The sequence below is a fragment of the Passer montanus genome, unplaced genomic scaffold (assembly GCF_014805655.1).
Source record: "Passer montanus isolate IOZ18808 unplaced genomic scaffold, ASM1480565v1 scaffold163, whole genome shotgun sequence".
In the NCBI taxonomy this organism is placed as follows: domain Eukaryota; kingdom Metazoa; phylum Chordata; class Aves; order Passeriformes; family Passeridae; genus Passer; species Passer montanus.
The window spans coordinates 477,306-495,032 of NW_024363494.1; the positions used below are offsets into that span (position 1 = coordinate 477,306).

Sequence of the window (17,727 nt, forward strand, 5' to 3'; positions counted from 1 at the left end):
GGCGGAGGCGGCGGGGGCGGGGCAGGAAGTGACCGGGGCCGCCCCGCGCCTGCGCGGCTCCGGGGCGGGGGCACCGGCAGGGGGGCACCGGGCACCCCAAGGCCGGGGCACCGGGGGTACGGTCCCCTGGACAGCGTCAGTGGGTGGCACAGAGGGGACAGCGGCGGGTGGCACGGGGGCAATGGCAGCGAATGGCACGGGGGCGCTGTCACCGCCACCAGTGTGGCCCCTCCGTGTCACCCCGGGGTGACACAGCAGCCAGGGTCGCCCCCCGGGCCGGCCTTTCCCTGCTCTCATTCTGGGGGTCCCTCCCCTCTGAAGCCCCCTGTGGCACCCCCGCCCAGTCGTGTCTTGGGGACACGCCACCCGTCCCCATCCTGGGGGGACAGTAAATGGACCCACCTTAGAGGTGGGGGGAGCTCGGGGACAGGTGCCAGGTGGGGGGACACAGTGGTGGCCTCGCGGTGTCACCGCTGGGGATGTGGGTTGCACTGGGGACACTTTGCGGTGTCACCGCAGGGAGCACGGGGCGATGCTGGGGACCCTGCTGGCTGTGGGGTGTCACCTCTGGACTCGGGGTCCCTCGGTGTGACCCCGGGACGCGGGTGGGGACCTGTCCGGTGGCCGCGTGGCTGTGCCCGGGGGCCGGTGGCTGTTTCGTGCCATTAATCACCGCTAATTGGCTTTGCCCGGGCGGGGGGAGTTTGGGGGGGTCACGGGGGGTGTAAGAGGATTTCCCTGCTCCTTCCTCCGGCTCGGCCATCCCGGGGTCCTGCTCCCTGCCCGCCCGCTGCCCGCCCGGCCCCAGCCCCATGCCACGCTCCCGCGGGGACAAGGGGACCCCCAAGGACACGGAGCCCCCGCAGAAGGGGAAAGGGGGGCACGAGGAGGGCGAGAAAGCCCCCAAAGCCCCCGAGGACGTCGGTGCCCTGGCCCCCAAGAATTCCAGCTCCGAGTCCCGGCACGGCGGGCACGGGCAGAAGAGTGGGAAGAAGGCTCCCGTGGACCCCCACGCTGCTGCCACCAAGACCTACTCCCCCTTCCTCAACACCGTCTTTGGCAAGGTGGGGACACCGGGAGGGGACGTGGGGACAGGGGTGGGGATGGAGGGACTCTGGAAATGGAGGGCATGAGGGGACAGGGATAGTCCAGGATCCTGTGGATGGAAGGGGGACAGGGGCTTTGGGGACATGGTCAGGGACAGTCTGGGACCCTCGGGATGGAGAGGATATGGGGACATTGGGGATGGGGACAGGGACAGCCCAGGACCCTGTAGATGAAGAGGGCAATGACGCAGTCAGGATGGCCTGGGGACACTGGGATGGGGATGTTCCAGAACCCTGGGGACGGAGGGGACATGGGGCCGGTGAAGATGGGGTTGGGACACTCCAGAACCCTGGGGACGGAGGGGATGTTGGGCACTGATCAGGCCACTCTGGGTCCCTGGGGATTAATAGGACATGGGGACAGTGGGGACACAGTCGGGGATGCATTGGGACCCTAGGGATGAGGACATGGGGACAGTGAGGATGGGCTCAGGGACTGTCTGGAAACCTGGGGATGAAGGGGATATGGGGCACTGGGAACAGTCTGGAATCGTGGGGATAGGTGGGATGTGGGTGCTGGGAATGGTGTTGGGGACACTCCAGGGCCCTGGGGACAGAGGGGACATACTGAGGGGACATTTAGAGCAGGGGCAGCCAAGCTTTGTGGGGGTAAAAGTGCTGCTCTTCCACCTCTGGAGTACAGCCCCCCTCGGCAGCATCTGTGGCCACTCGGCACGTCCCACCCAGAGCCTGGGGGCCTGGGGAGGGACACCCCTGGGCTGGGTGACAGCAGCAGGGACACGGGGACCGGGACAGGGCAGGTGGGAGGTGCAGGCACAAGGCAGGGCGGGGCTTTGCCTCCAATCCCACTAATCCTCCGCTGGAGTTAATTTTGGCCCCCGCTTAACAAAGGTGACACCGAGGTTTGGGGGGGCGAGGAGGGGGGATGGACACGGGGCTGGGTCTCACTCTGCTGTCACCCCTTCTCTGTGTCCCCTGCAGGAGCGGGAGCTGTCACCGGAGGAGCTGGATGGTGAGCAGGGGGGACGGGGTGGGGACACTGACCTGGGGGAATGGGGGGGGCCACATCCTCCATGGAGGGATCTTCATGGTGACATGGCCACGGAGGGGTCTCCCACATCCAAAAAGGGACCTGCCCTGGGGTGACGCGGTGTCCGTGTGACCGTCCCCTCCTGATGATGTCCCTGTCCCCACCCGTGGCCGTGCCCAGAGCTGCTGGATGCCTTCAAGGAGTTCGACACGGACCAGGATGGCTACATCAGCTACAAGGACCTGGGCGCCTGCATGCGCACGCTGGGCTACATGCCCACCGAGATGGAGCTCATCGAGATCTCCCAGCACATCAAGATGAGGAGTGAGTGGCCTGGGGGGCACGGGGAGGGCGCCGGGAGGGGGTGGCTGGGGCGCTGAGGGTGTCCCCTTCCCGCCGCAGTGGGCGGCCGCGTGGACTTCGAGGACTTTGTGCAGATGATGGGCCCCAAGCTGCGGGAGGAGACGGCGCACATGGTGGGCGTGAGGGAGCTCAAGATCGCCTTCCGCGAGGTACGGCCACCGCCGCGGGGACAGCGGGCCTGGCGTCCCCTCCTCAGGGCACCACAGGCATGGGGGGGGCACAGTGACCCTGGAGAGACCCTGGTGGGGACAGTGATCATGGGGGCTGTGATCACGGGAAGACCATAGATGGTGACTATAGTGGGGACCGGGGGGTGACCACAGGCAGGAGAAGACAATGACCATGGGGTGACCATAGGCATGGAGGGGACCGTGACCAGGGGGGAATGATGACCACGGCGGTGACCACGAGCACAGAGGAGACAGTGCCCACAGGGAGCTTGGGGGTGCCGGTGGCTGTGGGGGGAGGGTGACCCCCAGCCCGCGGGTCCTGCAGTTCGACATGAACGGGGACGGGGAGATCAGCACGGCCGAGATGCGCGAGGCCATCGCGGCGCTGCTCGGGGAGCAGCTGAAGGCGCAGGAGGTGGACGAGATCCTGCAGGACGTGGATCTCAACGGGGACGGCCATGTGGACTTCGACGGTGAGGGCACCCCCTTCCCCCGGGGGGCCGGGCAGGGCTCAGCCCGGCTCCCCTGACGTGCCCTGCTCGCCCCGCAGAGTTCGTGATGATGCTGTCGTCCCGGTAACGGAGACACCGGGCAGGGGGGCACCCCCGGATGGCCCCCCCAGCCCGTCCCCAGCCCCTCCCTGCCCGGCCAGCCGGCCCGAGGGCTCTGCCAGCACCAGGGTGCAGAGGGGACAGCTGGAACGGGGCAGACGCGACACCCCCGAGGCCAGAGCCAGCGGCCCAATAAACGCTTTGGCCGGAGCTGCAGGAACCTGTCTGCTGGTTGTGGGGAGGGACGGGGGGCCAGCGTCCCCCCCGCCACCCGAGCCACCCCGGGGTGGGGACAGCGGGGTCCCGCGCAGGACAAGGGGTGGGCGCTGCCGGGGGGCGTGGCTGCAGGGCCACACCGTGCCCTCCCATTGGCTGGATCTGACCCGCTGCGATCGCCCAGCCAATCAGCACGCTCCAATTCAAGATGGGCGGGAAAATTCAAGCCCTCCCGGAGCTGTCACTCAAACCAACTGGCCAATCAGGGCGAGGTAGGGCACAGGTTTGGCCAATCAGCATGCGCTTCTCATGCCAGCTGGCCAATCAGAGGCCACGTAACATGGGGTGGGGAGGGCATGGGGGCACCTGTGCCACTCGCAGGGGGTCCCCACGATCCCTGGGGACATCCCCGCCCTTGGAAGTGCCCTCAGGGGGTCCCAGGGCCACTCGGGACCGCCCTCCTTGGATGCTCCCCCCCAGACCAGGTGACCCCCTGGGCCAAAATAGGTCCCCGGGAAGAGTCAAGGGTCCCTCAAAGTCACCCAGGGTATCCCCAGCACCCCAAATCCGGTGGGAAACACAGCAGGACACAGGAGACACCCCTCAATCCCCCCCACCAGGGCAGCAGAACCTGGGGAGAGGACAAGGTGGCTCCTGGAGAATCCCAGGAATGGGGTTCAAGTCCCTGTTTGGGTGCTGCCACCCAGATCCCTACAGGAGTAGGGGGTGCCCCCAAAACCAGTTGCAGAAAGGGACTGGACTCTCCCCCTATCCCACAGAGCAGGCGCAGGGTTGGGGCATTCACAGATTTTAATTTAGTTCTTTTTTCTGGAGACAAAAAAAAACCAACCCAAAAAAAGGAAAAATAAAATAAAAAGGCATCAAACGCCCCCAATTTCAGATTCGGGGGTGCAGAGACTCCCCCCACGGTGCATCTCCCCACCCCTGTAGTGTCTGGGGGTGCAGGGGTCCCACTGCACCCTGGAGAGACCCTCCCCAAAACCCAGGCCCTCCCCCTGCCCTAAACCTACAGGGAAGGCACCTCATGGGGGGTCCCCACGTGTGGGGGCCGCCCCGGGGAGGGCGGGGACCCCCCAAACTGGGGGCTGCGGGGGAGAAGGGGACCCCGATTGCTCTCTACATATATATAATATACACCTATAGAACAGGCTGGGGGGGAGTCTGGCCCCCCCAGACCCCCAAAAGCACCCGAACTCCTGGGGGCGAAGGGGAACGGGAATAAAAGGGGAGGGGGGGAGACCAAGGCCAGCCTCGGGCTCGCCCCGCTGCGCCTTCCCTGGGGCTCCCCACCCCAGGGGCGGCCGTGCCCCCCACCCCAGGGTGCTGAGGAGGTGGGTGGGACAAACGGACCCCCCCCCTGCTCCAGCACGGATTTGAGGGGGGCTGTGTTGGCTCCTGCTCCCCAAGGTCAGTTTGGGTGGGCTAAGGCAAAGCCCGGCCGGCGCTCACGGCGAGGCACGGGGACACACGGTTAAGACAGACGGATGGACAGGGGGGGTCCTGGCCTTCATCCCTCCCCCCTCGCCGCTCCTCCTCCTCCTCGCCGGGCTCAGAAAATATCCGGGCACAAGCTCCAGTCCTGCTTCTCCTTGCTCTCCCAGTAGCCCCCCTTGTAGACGTGCGCCAGCTCCTGCGTCACCGGGTCCTTCTTCCGCTCGAACCACAGCGGTTTGTAGGGATCGTAGGGCGTCCCTGGGGGCACAGCGGGGTCAGGGCCTGGGGGGGACACCGAGGGGGGACACCGAGGGGGGACAGCCCTGTCTGGCAGCCGTGCCTTACCGTCCTCGGTGGCGCGGGCAGCCTCGGCCTCGCGGCGCTTGCGGGACAGCCGCTGCTTCTCCTCCAGCCGCTGCTTCTCCACATTGGCCTCGTCCCACCTCCCGTTCTCCATCAGGCGCTGGTCCGGGCGCCGCCGGCTGTCCGTGGGGGCCGTGCCGTTCTCCGGCGCGTTCAGGGTCAGCGCCAGCTCCGAGAAGTAGTACATGTTCTCTGCGTACTTCCTAGGGCATGGCAAGGAGCGGGGCTCAGCGCCAGCCCCGCAGCCTGGCTCCCCAGACGCCTCCTTCCCGTTTTCCCCACTCACGGGAGCGGGTTCCGCTTCCACAGCAGCACCCGGCTGTCCTCAGCCTCGTGGGCTCGTGGCCGCGCCTCGGCTCCGTTGTCCCCCGTTCCCAGCTGGACCTTGTAGCAATCCATCTTCTCGTCCCACGTGCCCATCAGGGCAAAATGCACCTTTCCCGAGGGGTCCATCACCTCCCCGGTCACCTGGTGGGAGAGGGGACAGCTTGGATCAGGACACACTGTGCAGTCATGAGCAGCCCGGTGTGTCCCATGGCTCCGTGTCCCTACCTTCCTCGCCACATCCCGGGAGAAGTAGCTGTAAGGGACAAACTTGAGGACGCACTTGTCCCCTGTCTTGTGGTTGACGATCTCAATCTCACCTGACTGTGGAGGGGAGAGAAGAGTCAGACCCACCCACGCCCCATTCCCCAGGGATCTGCGCTTCCATAGACCTCCCATCCAGGACTTCCCACCTGGTCTATCCAGAGCTTCCCCACGATGATGTTGTGCACGGTGGTCGTCACCTTTTTCCACGTGTAGTGATTGCCGGAGGAGTGGAAGACGCAGTGGATGGTGCCTGAGGGAGGGAGTGGATGGTGCCTGAGGCATGCTGGGAGCCACGCCTGGAGCCTCGGGTGGTCCCAAAAATCCCACACACTCCAGGGGTGCTCACCCAGAGGCATGATGGAGAGGTATTTCCCTCGGAATTTGCTGGTGATTTTGATTTCCTGGCGCAGCGTCCAGCCGTTCTTGGAGTCGGCGTGGTGGGCGGCGGCCGGCGGGTGGTGGCTCACCTGGACACGGGATTGGGGACAGCTCAGTGCCGGCCATCCCGACAGCCCAGGAAAGGCTGGGAGAGAGGAGCTGGCCACACCTGCTCGCAGAGGGAGCGGTATCCGTTCTCCTCCAGGCGATCCAGCTCGAAGGTTTCCCCCAGGAGCGGGTTGAAGGGTTTGCTGGTGCGGAAGACGGTGGTGGAGTAGGAGGACACGGTGAAGGCGGCCACGTAGCACAGCTGCTCCAGGGAGCTCTCGCAGCGCGCCGCCCGGTCCAGGAGCTCGTGGTACTCCAGGTCCTCCGTCAGCCGCTGCAGCATGGACAGCGGCTCGTTGAAATTCACCTGGAAGGGGGAACGGGTCAAAAAAAGGGGGTTCCGGGGTGCGCCGTGCCCACCCACCGGCTGCGTCTGTGCTCACTGGCATGGGAATCTTGGACAGCTCCTTCCCAATGCAGTTCTTCATGATGCTCCAGAGGTTGAGGCTGTAGTTGGGTTTGTAGGGAATGCGGGTTCTCTTCTCCTTCTTGGTGTCCTCAACCTGGTGCTTGTACTAGGGAGAGGGGAGACAAAGGATGTTATATCCCTGTGACCCCACAAAACACTTCCATGGGAATTGGGCATCCCCAAGCCATAAAACCCCCATCCCACCTGCTCATCCAGGCTGATGTCACTGCTGGTGCCGCTGATGTTGCTCCCAGTTCTCCTGGGAAGGGGGGAAAGGGAGTGAACATTCCTGAGCAGGGCAGAGCAGCGAGGGGATTCCCCTCTCTCCCAAAACTCACTTGTGGCCCATGATGTCGGGCATGGGGAAGATCTCCGGGGCGTCAAAGAACTCATTGTTGTCATCGTCCTCGTCACTCAGGTCGCCTTTGGCAGGGCAGCACAGATCTAGGAAAAGGGAGAGGGCTGGTGAGGAAGGAACACCATTCCCAGTTTCCCACTGAAGGCTCCCCTGTCACCATCAGCAAGGCGAGGGGGTCACACCCCACCCCAGCTCTGAGGGGTGTTGGATAAGGCTCAGAGGAGCCAGTTTGGACCCTGTTGGAGATGCCAGAATCACTTGGCCGCACAGATGAGATGGGACAGACACATCCTTTGGGATCAGGACAGTGAGAGAAGCTGAGCCTGGCTCAGAAAATCCCGGGAAGCATCTGGGAGACACCTGGGCACAGCACTTGTCCCTCCCCACCTTTGCCAGAGCCTGCAGTGCCGGGCGTGCTGGCGGGGAGCACCGTGGCCCCCCGGAAAGCCCTTTCCAGGTGGTTGTGCTGCTTGGCCAGCTGCTCCAGCGTCTCCTCCAGCCGGATCCGCTGATCCCGCTCCTGCTGCAGCGACTTCTGCCACTTCTTCCCGTGCGTTTGTGCCAGGAGCATGAAATCCCGGCAGGCCTGCGGGGAAACAGCGCTCAGCACGGAAGCGGGGCCTTTTCCCGCTGTGGAACCCTCGGGGTGGGGACTCACGTTGATCATGGCATTGGAGGTGATGCGGAAGAGTGTGGCACGCTCGTTGACCTGCTTGATCTTGTCCGTGCTCTCCGGAGGGAGCCGCAGGGCCTCGAGCTCGCTGAGGGAGCGCTGCAGGGCCGTGCCGTGCTTGGCGATCAGGTCGTTGCAGGTGCTCAGGTCCTCCACCTTGCTGGATAAAATCCGCAGGGTGTTCTGCAGCTCCGTCTTGTCCGTCTGCGACACTGACTCGTCGCCGGAGTCGTCTGCGGGCGGGAAGGGACAGGGAGTGTGGGACTGTCATGTCACACCAGGAGCTTGTGGGGGGGCTGCCAGGAAGGGCACGGGGAGATCCCCAAATCCCTGAGGGCCCCCAGACACTCATGGTCCATCTCTGTGTGTGCCAGGCTGTTTGGGTCACATGTGCATGGACACGGCCATCCCCTTCCAAACCGTCTTGCTGGAGATGCTGGGATGCTGCCCAGGGCACTGGGATCCTGCCCTAGCTCCTGTGGGGCCCTGGGATCCTGCCCTGGGGGCACTGGGATCCTGTGCCCTGTGGGGCTGGGATACTTTTCTCTGGGCATTGGGATCCTGCCCTCAGCCCTGTGAGGCACTGGGATCCTGTGGAACACTAATATCCTGCCCTGAGTCCTCCAAGCACCGGGATCCTGCCCTGGGATTCTTGCCACCCGTGGGGCTCTGGGAACCTGGCGCTGGGATCCCACTCTGAGGACAATGATCCTGCCCTGGGCCCTGCCGGGCACTGGGATTTCACCCTGAGTGCACCATGACCCTGCCATGAATCCAGGAATTCCATACCTGACTCCTCCAGCATCTTGACAGCCTTGGCCTTGGCGAGCTCGAGGGCGGTGACCCAGCGCTGCCGCTCCACCTCGGAGCTGGCCTTGAGGTGGTAGGTCTGGGCTCCGCCGTTGGAGATGATGAAATTGCAGGAATCCTCCACGGAGATGTTGGCCGTGGCCAAGTTGATGGTGCCGCGGCACGTGTGGCCCATCTCCGCCTTGGATCTGCACGGGAAGGCCATGGTGAGGGAAGGACAGGGCTGGGATCCCCGGGATGAGATGGCAGCGAGGGAAGGACAGGGCTGGCATCCCTGGGACAAGGTGGCAGCGAGGGAAGGACGGGATCAGGATCCCCAGGACAAGGTGGCAGCGAGGGAAGGACAGGGATCCCCGGAATGAGATGGCAGTGAGGGAAGGACAGGGATTCCCGGGATGAGATCGCAGCGAGGGAAGGACAGGGATTCCCGGGATGAGCCCTCGGGGGCGCGGCATTCCCAGCCCGGCAGGCAGGGCTATTAATAGGGAGCGCTTGCTGGCGCCGGAGCAGGGCCAAGCCTGGGGATGTCGCTTTGGGGGGACAAATCCACAGCCCCAGGAGTGGCCTCAGGGATCCTGGAGCTTCAGGGATCCGGTGCTTCCCGGATCCTGGCACGGGCTGGGGCGAGGGTGAAGTCCCAGAGAGGCCGCGCCAGGCTGGCACTCCCCTTCCACGTCACCGGGTGGCAGAGGTGACATCCAGCCGGGACACCCCCGCCCGGTGCCCCCCCGGAGCCGGCGGTGAAACCGGAGCCGGCAGCTGCCGAAGGCTCCGGTTCCCCAGCAATAATGGATCGACGAGGCCAGGCTCAGGTGTCCCCGCGGGTGACAGCACTCCAGGCCACCGGGAAGAGCTGCCGGGAGGGACGGCGGGATCCGGGAGCTGCGGGGGCTGCGGACCCCCGCCCCAAATACCCACGGGGACAGGGATGCGACAACCCGGGGACAGACAGGTGACAACCACGGGGATGTGACAACCGCCCCCCTCCCCTGCTGGCACAGAGGGGCGCGGGCAGCGGGCTAGCGACCCCCTCCCGCCAAGAGCAGCCCCGGTGACCGGGAGGCGACATCCCCCGCGACACGGAGGCGACAGCCGCGGGGACAGGGAGGTGACAGCGGCCCTCCTCCCGGCTGGCACCGGGGCGCTGCCCGGCTCGGTGCGGGGCCCGCGGCCGCTCCCCTCCCGCCGCGGGGCTCAGCCCGGCGCCAAGGTCACGGGGGGCCGGGGGGCGGCCCCGGGGCGTACCGGTAGTAGCTGAGCAGCCCATTGCTGAGCACGAACCAGCGCCGCTGGTATCCCTTGATGTAGTTGGTCCATTTGAAGAGCCAACCCTCGCGGGCCGAGCCGGGACCGGCCCCGCCGCCGCCCGCGCCGGCTCCCCGCCGCCGCCGCCACCGCCCCGCCGCGTTGCCGTCACTCGCCCCGCCCACGCCCGCGCCCCATTGGCGGCCAGGGCGCCGAAGGGGCGGTCCGCGCGTTGCGATTGGTCGAGGGCGGACTCCTCGGCCGTCAATCAGGCAGGGAGCCAATGGACGGCGGCAACGGCGCGCCGCGCGTGCTGACGCCGAGCGGTGAGTCACGCACCAGTGATTGGCGGAGGCTTAGCACAAGACGCACTGCCATTGGCTGACGCGTAACCACGCCCCCTGCCCGCTGCCCACGGAGGCGCTCCCGGGGATCGCGGGTTCGAGACCCGCGAGGGGACAGAGCGGAGACACGGCAGGGGGGGCGCGGCCAGAGAAGGAGAGACCAGGCTGGCAGCCGTATACAATTCATCTTTATTTACAATACCCTATAAAAATGTAAATTTAGAAACTTTATTCTCATTAACCAGAACGAAAAAGTGGGAGGGATGGGGAAGGAAAAAAACAAAACAAACAAACAAAAAATTACTGCAAGAAATGAAATTAAGAAAAAAAAGCAAAAAAGAGGGGTAAAAACACAAAAAATAGGGAAAAAAGAAAAAAAAAAGAAAAAATCAAACAAAAAAGCAGAAAAAAACGGAAAAAAGCAATAAAATAAAATAAAAATAAATGAACTTTCCACTTGATCTGTCAGAGAAAAAGGACAGGGAAGGGGCTGGGAGCAGAGGTGGGGCTGGTTAATGCCAGGAGGAATTCCAGGGTGTAAAATCCTTACATGTGCAAATCTCTTGGTTTTTTTTTTCTTTTCAAAAGCAAAAAAAACAAAAAAAAAAAAAAGAAAAAAACAAACAAACAAAAAAAAAAGGGTGTGTGTGTGTGTGTTTGGGGGACCACCACCTTCCCGAGGAGCAGCACAGCTGAAGCCACCCGGATCTGATCCGGAGGGGACAGAGACCCGGCTGTGCCCCCCACCCCGGGGCTGCTGGGCTGACCCCGGGGGGAGGGAAGGAGCCGAATTTTGGGAAGACGTGGCGAGTGTGCGAAACAAGTGTGTGAAGTGTGGGGAAGGGCAGGAAGCGGAGCTCAGTGCTTGTGGGAAGGGCTGGAAAAGGAGCAGGGAATGAGCGGAGAACCCCTGGCCATGGATGTGGAGCGAGGGGCTCCCCGGGATCCTCCGTAGTGTGTGTGTGTGTGTGTGTGTGTGTGTGTGTGTGTTTGGGGGGGAAGCAGCAGCTTTTGGGGGTGCAGAGGGAGTCGTGGGGAAACTGGGAGCAGCAGGGAAAGGCAGCACTTTGTGGGAAAGGGGGGAGCAGCCAAACATCCCCCTCTTCCTGCTGATCCAGGGACTGGGGGGCAGATGTGCTCCGTGTGCCAGGCCGGGCGTCAGGGGAACCGTGTGGGGTGAACCGTGTGCCCTCCATCCTTCCTTCCTTCCATCCTTCCTCTGGAACATTCCAGTGGTGGCGAGGAGCCACGGAGATCTATCGGATCCCCTGCACTAAGCTGGAACCAGGGAACATCAGTTGGGATCAGAGGGAGGAAGCAATTCCCCTCTCCCCAAGCTGCTTTTCCCCACTCCAGTCCTTCTCCAGCTGCACCCCCACCTCTGGTTGTCCCCTGGTGGCACAGGGCCACATTCCCATGGGAAAAGAGGGCTGGCACTCACTGCAATTTTGTCTCCAGCAGGTTCAGCTTCTGCTGGTCAACGTAGCGAGAGAAGAGGGAGATCAGGTTGGAGGGGATGGACACGGGCTTTGCCAGGGCTCCCTGAGGGATCCGCAGCAGCTCCCGGGTCGCCATCAGCATCAGCTCCGTCCTGCCGGAAAAACGGGAGGGAGCAGTGAGAGGTGTGGGGGTTCTGGGAGCCTGGAGGCTGCCTTTTCCACCCCAGGGGGCTGGGAATGTGGTGACACTCCAGGCAGGAGCATCCCAGCCCAGGACAGGGACTTACCATTGGTTGTCCTGCATCAGCTCTGTGTTCGTGTCCGAGCTCTGCAATTCCTCCCCTCGGCTCAGGACCAGGTACAGCAGGGACAGACCAAACTGTGGGGACACACAGGGCATCAGTCACCTCCAAGCATTCCCTGAGAGAACCCAGCACTTCCCAGCCCTCCTGGAATGCTGGCACGAGCAGGAAGATCCCTGGCTGCCTTTGCAGGAGGAGGAGGAAGTGAAGACCACAGACCACTCCCAGCCCGGGAGGGATTCACTGCAGCAACATTCCCACCCCAAATTCCAGGACTGGAGCATGGAGCACAGTGGGACTGACCCAGAAGCTGCTGCCAGGCTGAAGTAGAGCCTGGGGCCACCTCACACCGTTAATTAATGTGCCAGACACCCCCGTTAATTAGCATGGGGAACACCCCAGTGCTGAGAGGCTGCAATTCCCAAGGCTGGGAAGGGGTGGGAATAGCAGCACCTTGTTTTGGAGCACAGCAGTGAGGTGCAGGTTGGAGGGAGCGGCGGCGCTCTGAGGTAGGTTCGTGAGCTGCTGCACAAGGCTGGTGACTGTTCCCAAGGGAAGGTGGTAGAGGACGTGGGAAAAGGGCCTCAAGAGGCAGGGAAGCACCTGTGGAGAAAGGAACACAGTTGGGAGCTCCTCACCTTTCCCTGTGCCTGGCTGGAATTGCAAACAGCTTCTCCCACACAGCCCCTCCAAACCTCCAGCACCCTCCCAGGAAAGGCAGGAGCGGCCACCCTGAAGACACAGGGAGCCCTCCCAGCCTCTGGAACCTTACCTCATCCTGAGCATCCTTCTTGATGAGGAAGGGCAGGTTCCTGGCCGTGGCCATGAGCACGTCGGCCGCTTGCTCTGGAGCCAGGAAGGGAAGGATCCGGGCCACCAGGCGCTTTCCTTTCCGGATGCACATGATCTGCACAAAGTGGTCATCGCTCGGCCTGAGGAGGGAGGGAGAAAGGTGTCAACCCTCACCTGGGAGCATCCCAGGGTTATCCTATGGCTGGATCTGCCCCAGCAGCAGGTGGAAAACACACCCATGCCTGAAAAAACATCCCTGAGGTGGGAAAAACTACACAGGAACGACATCCCTAATCCTTAACTCTGCCAGAGGGAGGGCATGGAAGTTGTAACTTTGTAACCACAGTGAGGGTAAAAAGATAAAAATGGTAAAAAGATTACTTCTGCCCCCTGCGAGAGTCAAACAGATCCATGGAAAACTGGTTCCAGTGCTCCCAGAGTGTTGGAGCTCCCAAATGCCACTCACCTGTCCTGCCCAGGTGCCTTCCCCCTCAGATTGTCGTACATGTCACAGATCTTCTGCTTCCTCTCTTCCATCAGGGCTGGCCGCTCCCCTTCCAGGCTCAGGAGGTAGCGGCGCTCGTAGTCCTCCACGTCCAGGAGGAGGCTGTACGTCTGCAGGAAGCATGGATCACTCAGGGAACCATGGAATGGGCTGGGTTGGCCCACTTTTCATCCCACCACGGACCTCTGAGGGTCAGGACGATCCGCATTAAACTCACCTTCTCGATGGTGACGAGTGTCTGTCGCCTCTTATCCCGAACCTGCTTCTCCTTTGTCTCCTGCCAGGGAGGGAAGAGGGAATCAGGGCCGTGGGAAGCAGCCACAGGGCTGTTGGGAGGGAGGAAGGCCAGGAACTCACATCATCCTCGCTGCGGGACGTCACCACGGCGTCGATCATCTTCCGGGGGTTGTTGACACTGGAGACGGTGAGCTTTCCCAGCGAGCCCTCAAACTGCACTGCAGGAAGCAGGGAGCAGGGAAATGAGGGATGAGTCCCCTCAGTCCCTGGATAAAAGGAGCCCTGCGGCTGGTGGAGGGCTTTACCTGGCTTGTAGGTGTGCTCCAGCTTGGCCACCTGAGGGGTGATGAGTTTAGTGCGCTCCTTCTTGGGGCCGTCACCGTGCACTTCCTCGGCTGCTGCCAACTTCTCCAGCTTCTGGAAGTAATTCTGAGGCAGGGAGAGGAAATGTTGAGTGCCTTCTCCCAAGAAAATACTGGCAATCTCCCTGTCCTCAGCTCCATCATCTTCTCAACATTATCTTTTAAGCCACAGCTGAGTCCATCCTCCTCTCCCATCCCTCAGGATGTCAGAGATCGAGGCTCCTCCTCAGCCCTCTCTCAGGACAACGACAAATCCTCTCTCCTTGTGGGGCTCCCAGTCCTTCCCAGCACATCCCAGTTAGCCTGCCTTGCTCCACTGGCACCATGCCAGGGCCTCCCCACCCCATCCACCCCGTTTCGCAATGGCAGAGCTTTGCTGACTCACATCCTGCACCAGTTCCTCTTCTCTACTGGGACCAGCTCACCCACAGATCCAAAAAAACCTGCCAGCTCAGGAGAGGAGCCACAGCTCTCCCACCCCATTCAGTCTCCCAGTGTCCATCCCAGACATTTCCCTCTCTCCCTGCAGATCCTCAAGGAGTCCACCTTGCTCCATCTGCTCTAAGTCTGGCTTTTCCCAGCATTGTCTGACATTCCCTGTTCCTGAACTGGAGAAAAGCAGGAGCAATCCCTCCCTATCCACTTTCTCCACTGCACGCTTGGATTCCCACAGGGTTCACCACCACCATTCCCAGTCAGACCAAAGTCAGCCTTTCCCTGACAAGGATCTCTCTTGAGTTTTCCATTTAGCATCTCCCTTGTCTCATTCCAGGGGTTTTATCCTGGCTCTGTCACACTTCTGATGGAGAGGAGCTGCTCCCCTGTTACCCCAGACCTATGAAACCAGTGTACCCCAACATCTCCTCACTCCTGGAAATCTCACCCAAGAGGGAGTCCGCTCTTCCCAGGGATGTTGATCCCACCCTGTCCCTCCGCCTTCCTCTTCCAGGGAGGAAAACAACCTGGACTGACCTCCCCTTCCCACCCAGCACCCAATGGACAGGGGGAAGATGCTGCTCCCGAGTACCTGATAATAATAATCATCCAGGTAGGGATCAGTGCTCTGCAGCTGCATCATCTGGATCTTGGACACCCAGTCCTTTTCCCGCTGCAGCATGAGGTTGGCGTAGGGATCCTTACGGATCTGCTCCTGATGGCTGCTCCGGTGGCCCCCTCGGTCCCCCCCGGAGCCGTTGAGGCTCCGGTGCTGGCTGGCAGGAGAAGAAGGGCACCCGTGAGCACACCGGAGCTACAGGAAGGGACAGAGAGGGGGGACAGGTGACCCCGGAAGCGGGACACGTCCCCGCGCCGCGGGCCCGTCCCCGTGCCCGCACTCACCTGCGGTTCTGCTGCTGCCGCTGGTGCAGGAGCCGGCGGTGCTGGGGGTGCAGGTGGGTCGTGTCCGGCCGGAACGCCTGGGGCTGCGGCCTGGGGACAGCGGGAACGGTCACGGGGGGACGCGGGGAGCGTGGGGGACGCCAGGACAGGGACGGCACCGACCTCAGGTTCTGCAGGTGGGATCCGGGGCCCGGAGGGTGCGGCAGCTGCGAGGGGGGCGGGGCGGGGGGAGCCCCGAAAAAGGCACGGAACCCTCCGGCCGGGGACATCATCTGCCCGACTCTGCCCTGGAGCAGCTTGGGGTTCACCGAGGGCAGCGGGCTCCCCACCAGCCCGGACACCCGGGCAAACTGGCTGGGGGACATTCGGCCGGCCTGGAGGGGCAGAGAGGACGCCTGGAGTCAGGCAGGCGGGAAGAGGATCTGGGATGGCCAGCAAGAGCCGTGGAGTGCCAGGTCCCAGAGCCAGGCAGAGAGAAAGGTGGGATAAAGCACAGCAAGGAGCTTTACCTGGGCTCCTCCGAGCAGCTGGGCTCTCTGCAGGTGTGTGAGAACGGGAGAGACGCTGTGGGGGAACGGGTGGCCCAGGAGGGAGGAATTCTGGGGAAAGAGTTGGGAAAAGGGACCCCAGTCACAGACCACAACTGGCAGACGGGACAAACCCCAGGAAGGCCAAGCTCCATGGGGTGGGGACGAGCCACAGGAACGCAGGGAGGATTTGGGAAGGCTGGTCATCAATCCCCAAAAAGATGGGAGGAGGGAAAGCTGGATACCGGAACATTGCAGAGCTGGTTGGGGGACATCCTCTCTCCATAGGGAGCGGGATAACGCTGCTGCATGGTAGCTCGGATGTGGACAGGCTTGGGACACAGGATCTGTGAGGAGCCAAGTGGCACAGTCACCCCCTCGGGAAGCAGCTCGCACCCCTGGGAGCAGCGGGAAGCGAGGAGATACCTGCTGGTTGAAGTTTGGGATGGCGGGCTGCTTGGGGGGGGTGCCGATGGGGATGGCCCGCACCGGGGGGCTCCCGATGACGGGCGAGGAGGAGCGCCGCGGCAGCGCCCGCTCCGACGGGTCCCGCTCCTCATCCCGAGCCTGCGCGGGCCTCTGCGGCAGGGCGTAGTCCAGCACGGACACCGAGGGCATCTCCTGCAGGAAAACAGGCGGGACACCCCCCTGGAGCCACACGGAGGAGGGTCAGTGTCCTCCCTTCCTCCCGCCAGCTCTCCACCTCCCCCCGTGCTTCCCTGGGATCTCCACACAATGCTGGGCATTCCCGGAGCACACACGCACTGCCGTTTGGGATAACAGGGCGTGGGGCGGGAATTCTGGGTCACCTCCCAGCCCGGCAGAGCCAGGAGAGGGTTGGACACGCAGCACTTCAAAGCCTGACTCTTAATGAAACCACAACAACACAAAAATCCTCTGCCTCCAGGCATCAACATTCCCAAATCCAGCTGGGAGCCCTGAAATCCCTCAGACATCACTGGGCATCCCAAAACAGCAACACTCCACCATCCCAGCCCTCCAGGGTGCGAGGGGGGACAGCAGGTGACAGCTGTGAGGGTCCCCCACAAGCCACAGACGCAGCGGAGGGAAGCAGGACACCCCAGCATCCCAGGAACAGTCCATCCCACCCAGCTGGCATTGGGGATCAGCAGGGAGCAGCCCCGTGCCCCCAGCGCCCTACCTGAGCGAGGAGCGGCCCCCGGATGCGCCGCAGCACGGCTGAGCTGTCCCAGATGCTGGAATTCAGCCCCGCAGGCTGCTGCGGAGCACAGGCAGGGTCAGGGCGGCGCTGCGGGCTCCGTGCCCGCGCCCCCCCGGCTCCCCCAGCCCGTCCCACCTGCGGGGGGTCCCTGGTGTGCACGGCCTGCATGATGGCCGGGTCCTCCAGCTCGCTGTCGATGACCAGGCGCGTCAGCCGCTCGGCCAGCGCGTCCTCGGGGTCGCCCAGGACGTCCCCGTCGCTCCCAGCGGGGCCGTCCGGCTCCCGGCTCGAGCCGGCCTTGTCCTCCAGCTCCGCCAGCCGCTCGTGGGCCTCCTGCCAGTCGTCATCTGCGAGGGGGCACAGGGTGAGGGGCGCGGGCCGGGGCCGCCCGCGGGGTCAGGGGGGTCTGCGGGTGGCACTCCGGGCCTCACCGACGGCCCCGGCGCCGAAGGTGTCATCGTTGAACTGGTCGATGTCTTCGTCCTCCTCCCCCAGGGCCTGGAAGGCGTCCTCATCCTCGTCCAGCGGGCAGTCCTCCAGGGACTGGGAGAGCCGGGAGCGGGGTCAGCCCCGCTGCGCCGCCCTGACGGCCCCTCAGCCCACTGCACCCACCGAACACCCCCCACCCACCCAGCGGCACCCCCAGCCCGACCAGGCCCCGGGCCCCGCCGCGCATGCGCCGCCGCGGGCGCAGCCGCATGACGTCACCCACCGCCACCGCCCCGTGTCCCGCCCACCGGCGCGCGTGGGGCGGGGCCAACGGAGCCACGCCTAGTATAGACCACGCCCCCTTTCTAGTGTTTCTTAAAGGGGCAGCGTCCCTTTTTGTCCCGCGCACAGCGGTGCCACCCGCATGTCCCCCGCCATGCCCCCCAGTGCCACGCCGCCCACAGCCAAGGCCACCCCATCCA

At 63.6% G+C, this 17,727-nt stretch overlaps 3 protein-coding genes across 5 annotated transcripts; 1 reads left to right on the forward strand and 2 right to left on the reverse strand.

The window, feature by feature from the left end:
- Positions 1-6: 6 nt before the first annotated feature.
- Positions 7-4,343, forward strand: CABP4 (calcium binding protein 4). Of its 2 annotated transcripts, none has more exons than XM_039703470.1 (6): positions 7-1,064; positions 2,049-2,079; positions 2,278-2,421; positions 2,535-2,609; positions 2,956-3,103; positions 3,181-4,343. In XM_039703470.1, the coding sequence occupies exons 1-6, from the start codon at positions 813-815 to the stop codon at positions 3,671-3,673; spliced, it is 1,143 nt and encodes a 380-aa protein (XP_039559404.1). In that variant the 5' UTR covers positions 7-812; the 3' UTR covers positions 3,674-4,343. The 2 variants fall into 2 exon arrangements, with proteins under 2 accessions (XP_039559404.1, XP_039559406.1); XM_039703472.1 differs by having other exon boundaries at positions 2,500-2,609; positions 3,181-3,347.
- Positions 4,190-9,944, reverse strand: LOC120499586 (oxysterol binding protein). Of its 2 annotated transcripts, XM_039703459.1 has the most exons (14): positions 9,788-9,944; positions 8,522-8,730; positions 7,718-7,965; positions 7,447-7,645; positions 7,040-7,145; positions 6,906-6,960; positions 6,676-6,807; positions 6,354-6,599; positions 6,153-6,273; positions 5,953-6,056; positions 5,768-5,863; positions 5,502-5,683; positions 5,198-5,418; positions 4,190-5,110 (listed from the first exon to the last, which is right to left on the reverse strand). In XM_039703459.1, the coding sequence occupies exons 2-14, from the start codon at positions 8,715-8,717 to the stop codon at positions 4,968-4,970; spliced, it is 2,049 nt and encodes a 682-aa protein (XP_039559393.1). In that variant the 5' UTR covers positions 8,718-8,730; positions 9,788-9,944; the 3' UTR covers positions 4,190-4,967. The 2 variants fall into 2 exon arrangements, with proteins under 2 accessions (XP_039559393.1, XP_039559392.1); XM_039703458.1 differs by having other exon boundaries at positions 4,190-5,418.
- An 857-nt stretch (positions 9,945-10,801) lies between these two features.
- On the reverse strand, positions 10,802-17,516 carry PATL1 (PAT1 homolog 1, processing body mRNA decay factor). The gene is made up of 19 exons (XM_039703492.1): positions 17,447-17,516; positions 17,248-17,382; positions 16,952-17,163; positions 16,796-16,873; positions 16,060-16,254; positions 15,879-15,980; positions 15,616-15,705; positions 15,269-15,480; positions 15,107-15,196; positions 14,796-14,979; positions 13,712-13,835; positions 13,527-13,624; positions 13,387-13,446; positions 13,131-13,279; positions 12,645-12,804; positions 12,326-12,475; positions 11,858-11,949; positions 11,573-11,722; positions 10,802-11,409 (listed from the first exon to the last, which is right to left on the reverse strand). The coding sequence occupies exons 1-19, from the start codon at positions 17,514-17,516 to the stop codon at positions 11,388-11,390; spliced, it is 2,373 nt and encodes a 790-aa protein (XP_039559426.1). The 3' UTR covers positions 10,802-11,387.
- Between the last annotated feature and the right edge of the window lie 211 nt (positions 17,517-17,727).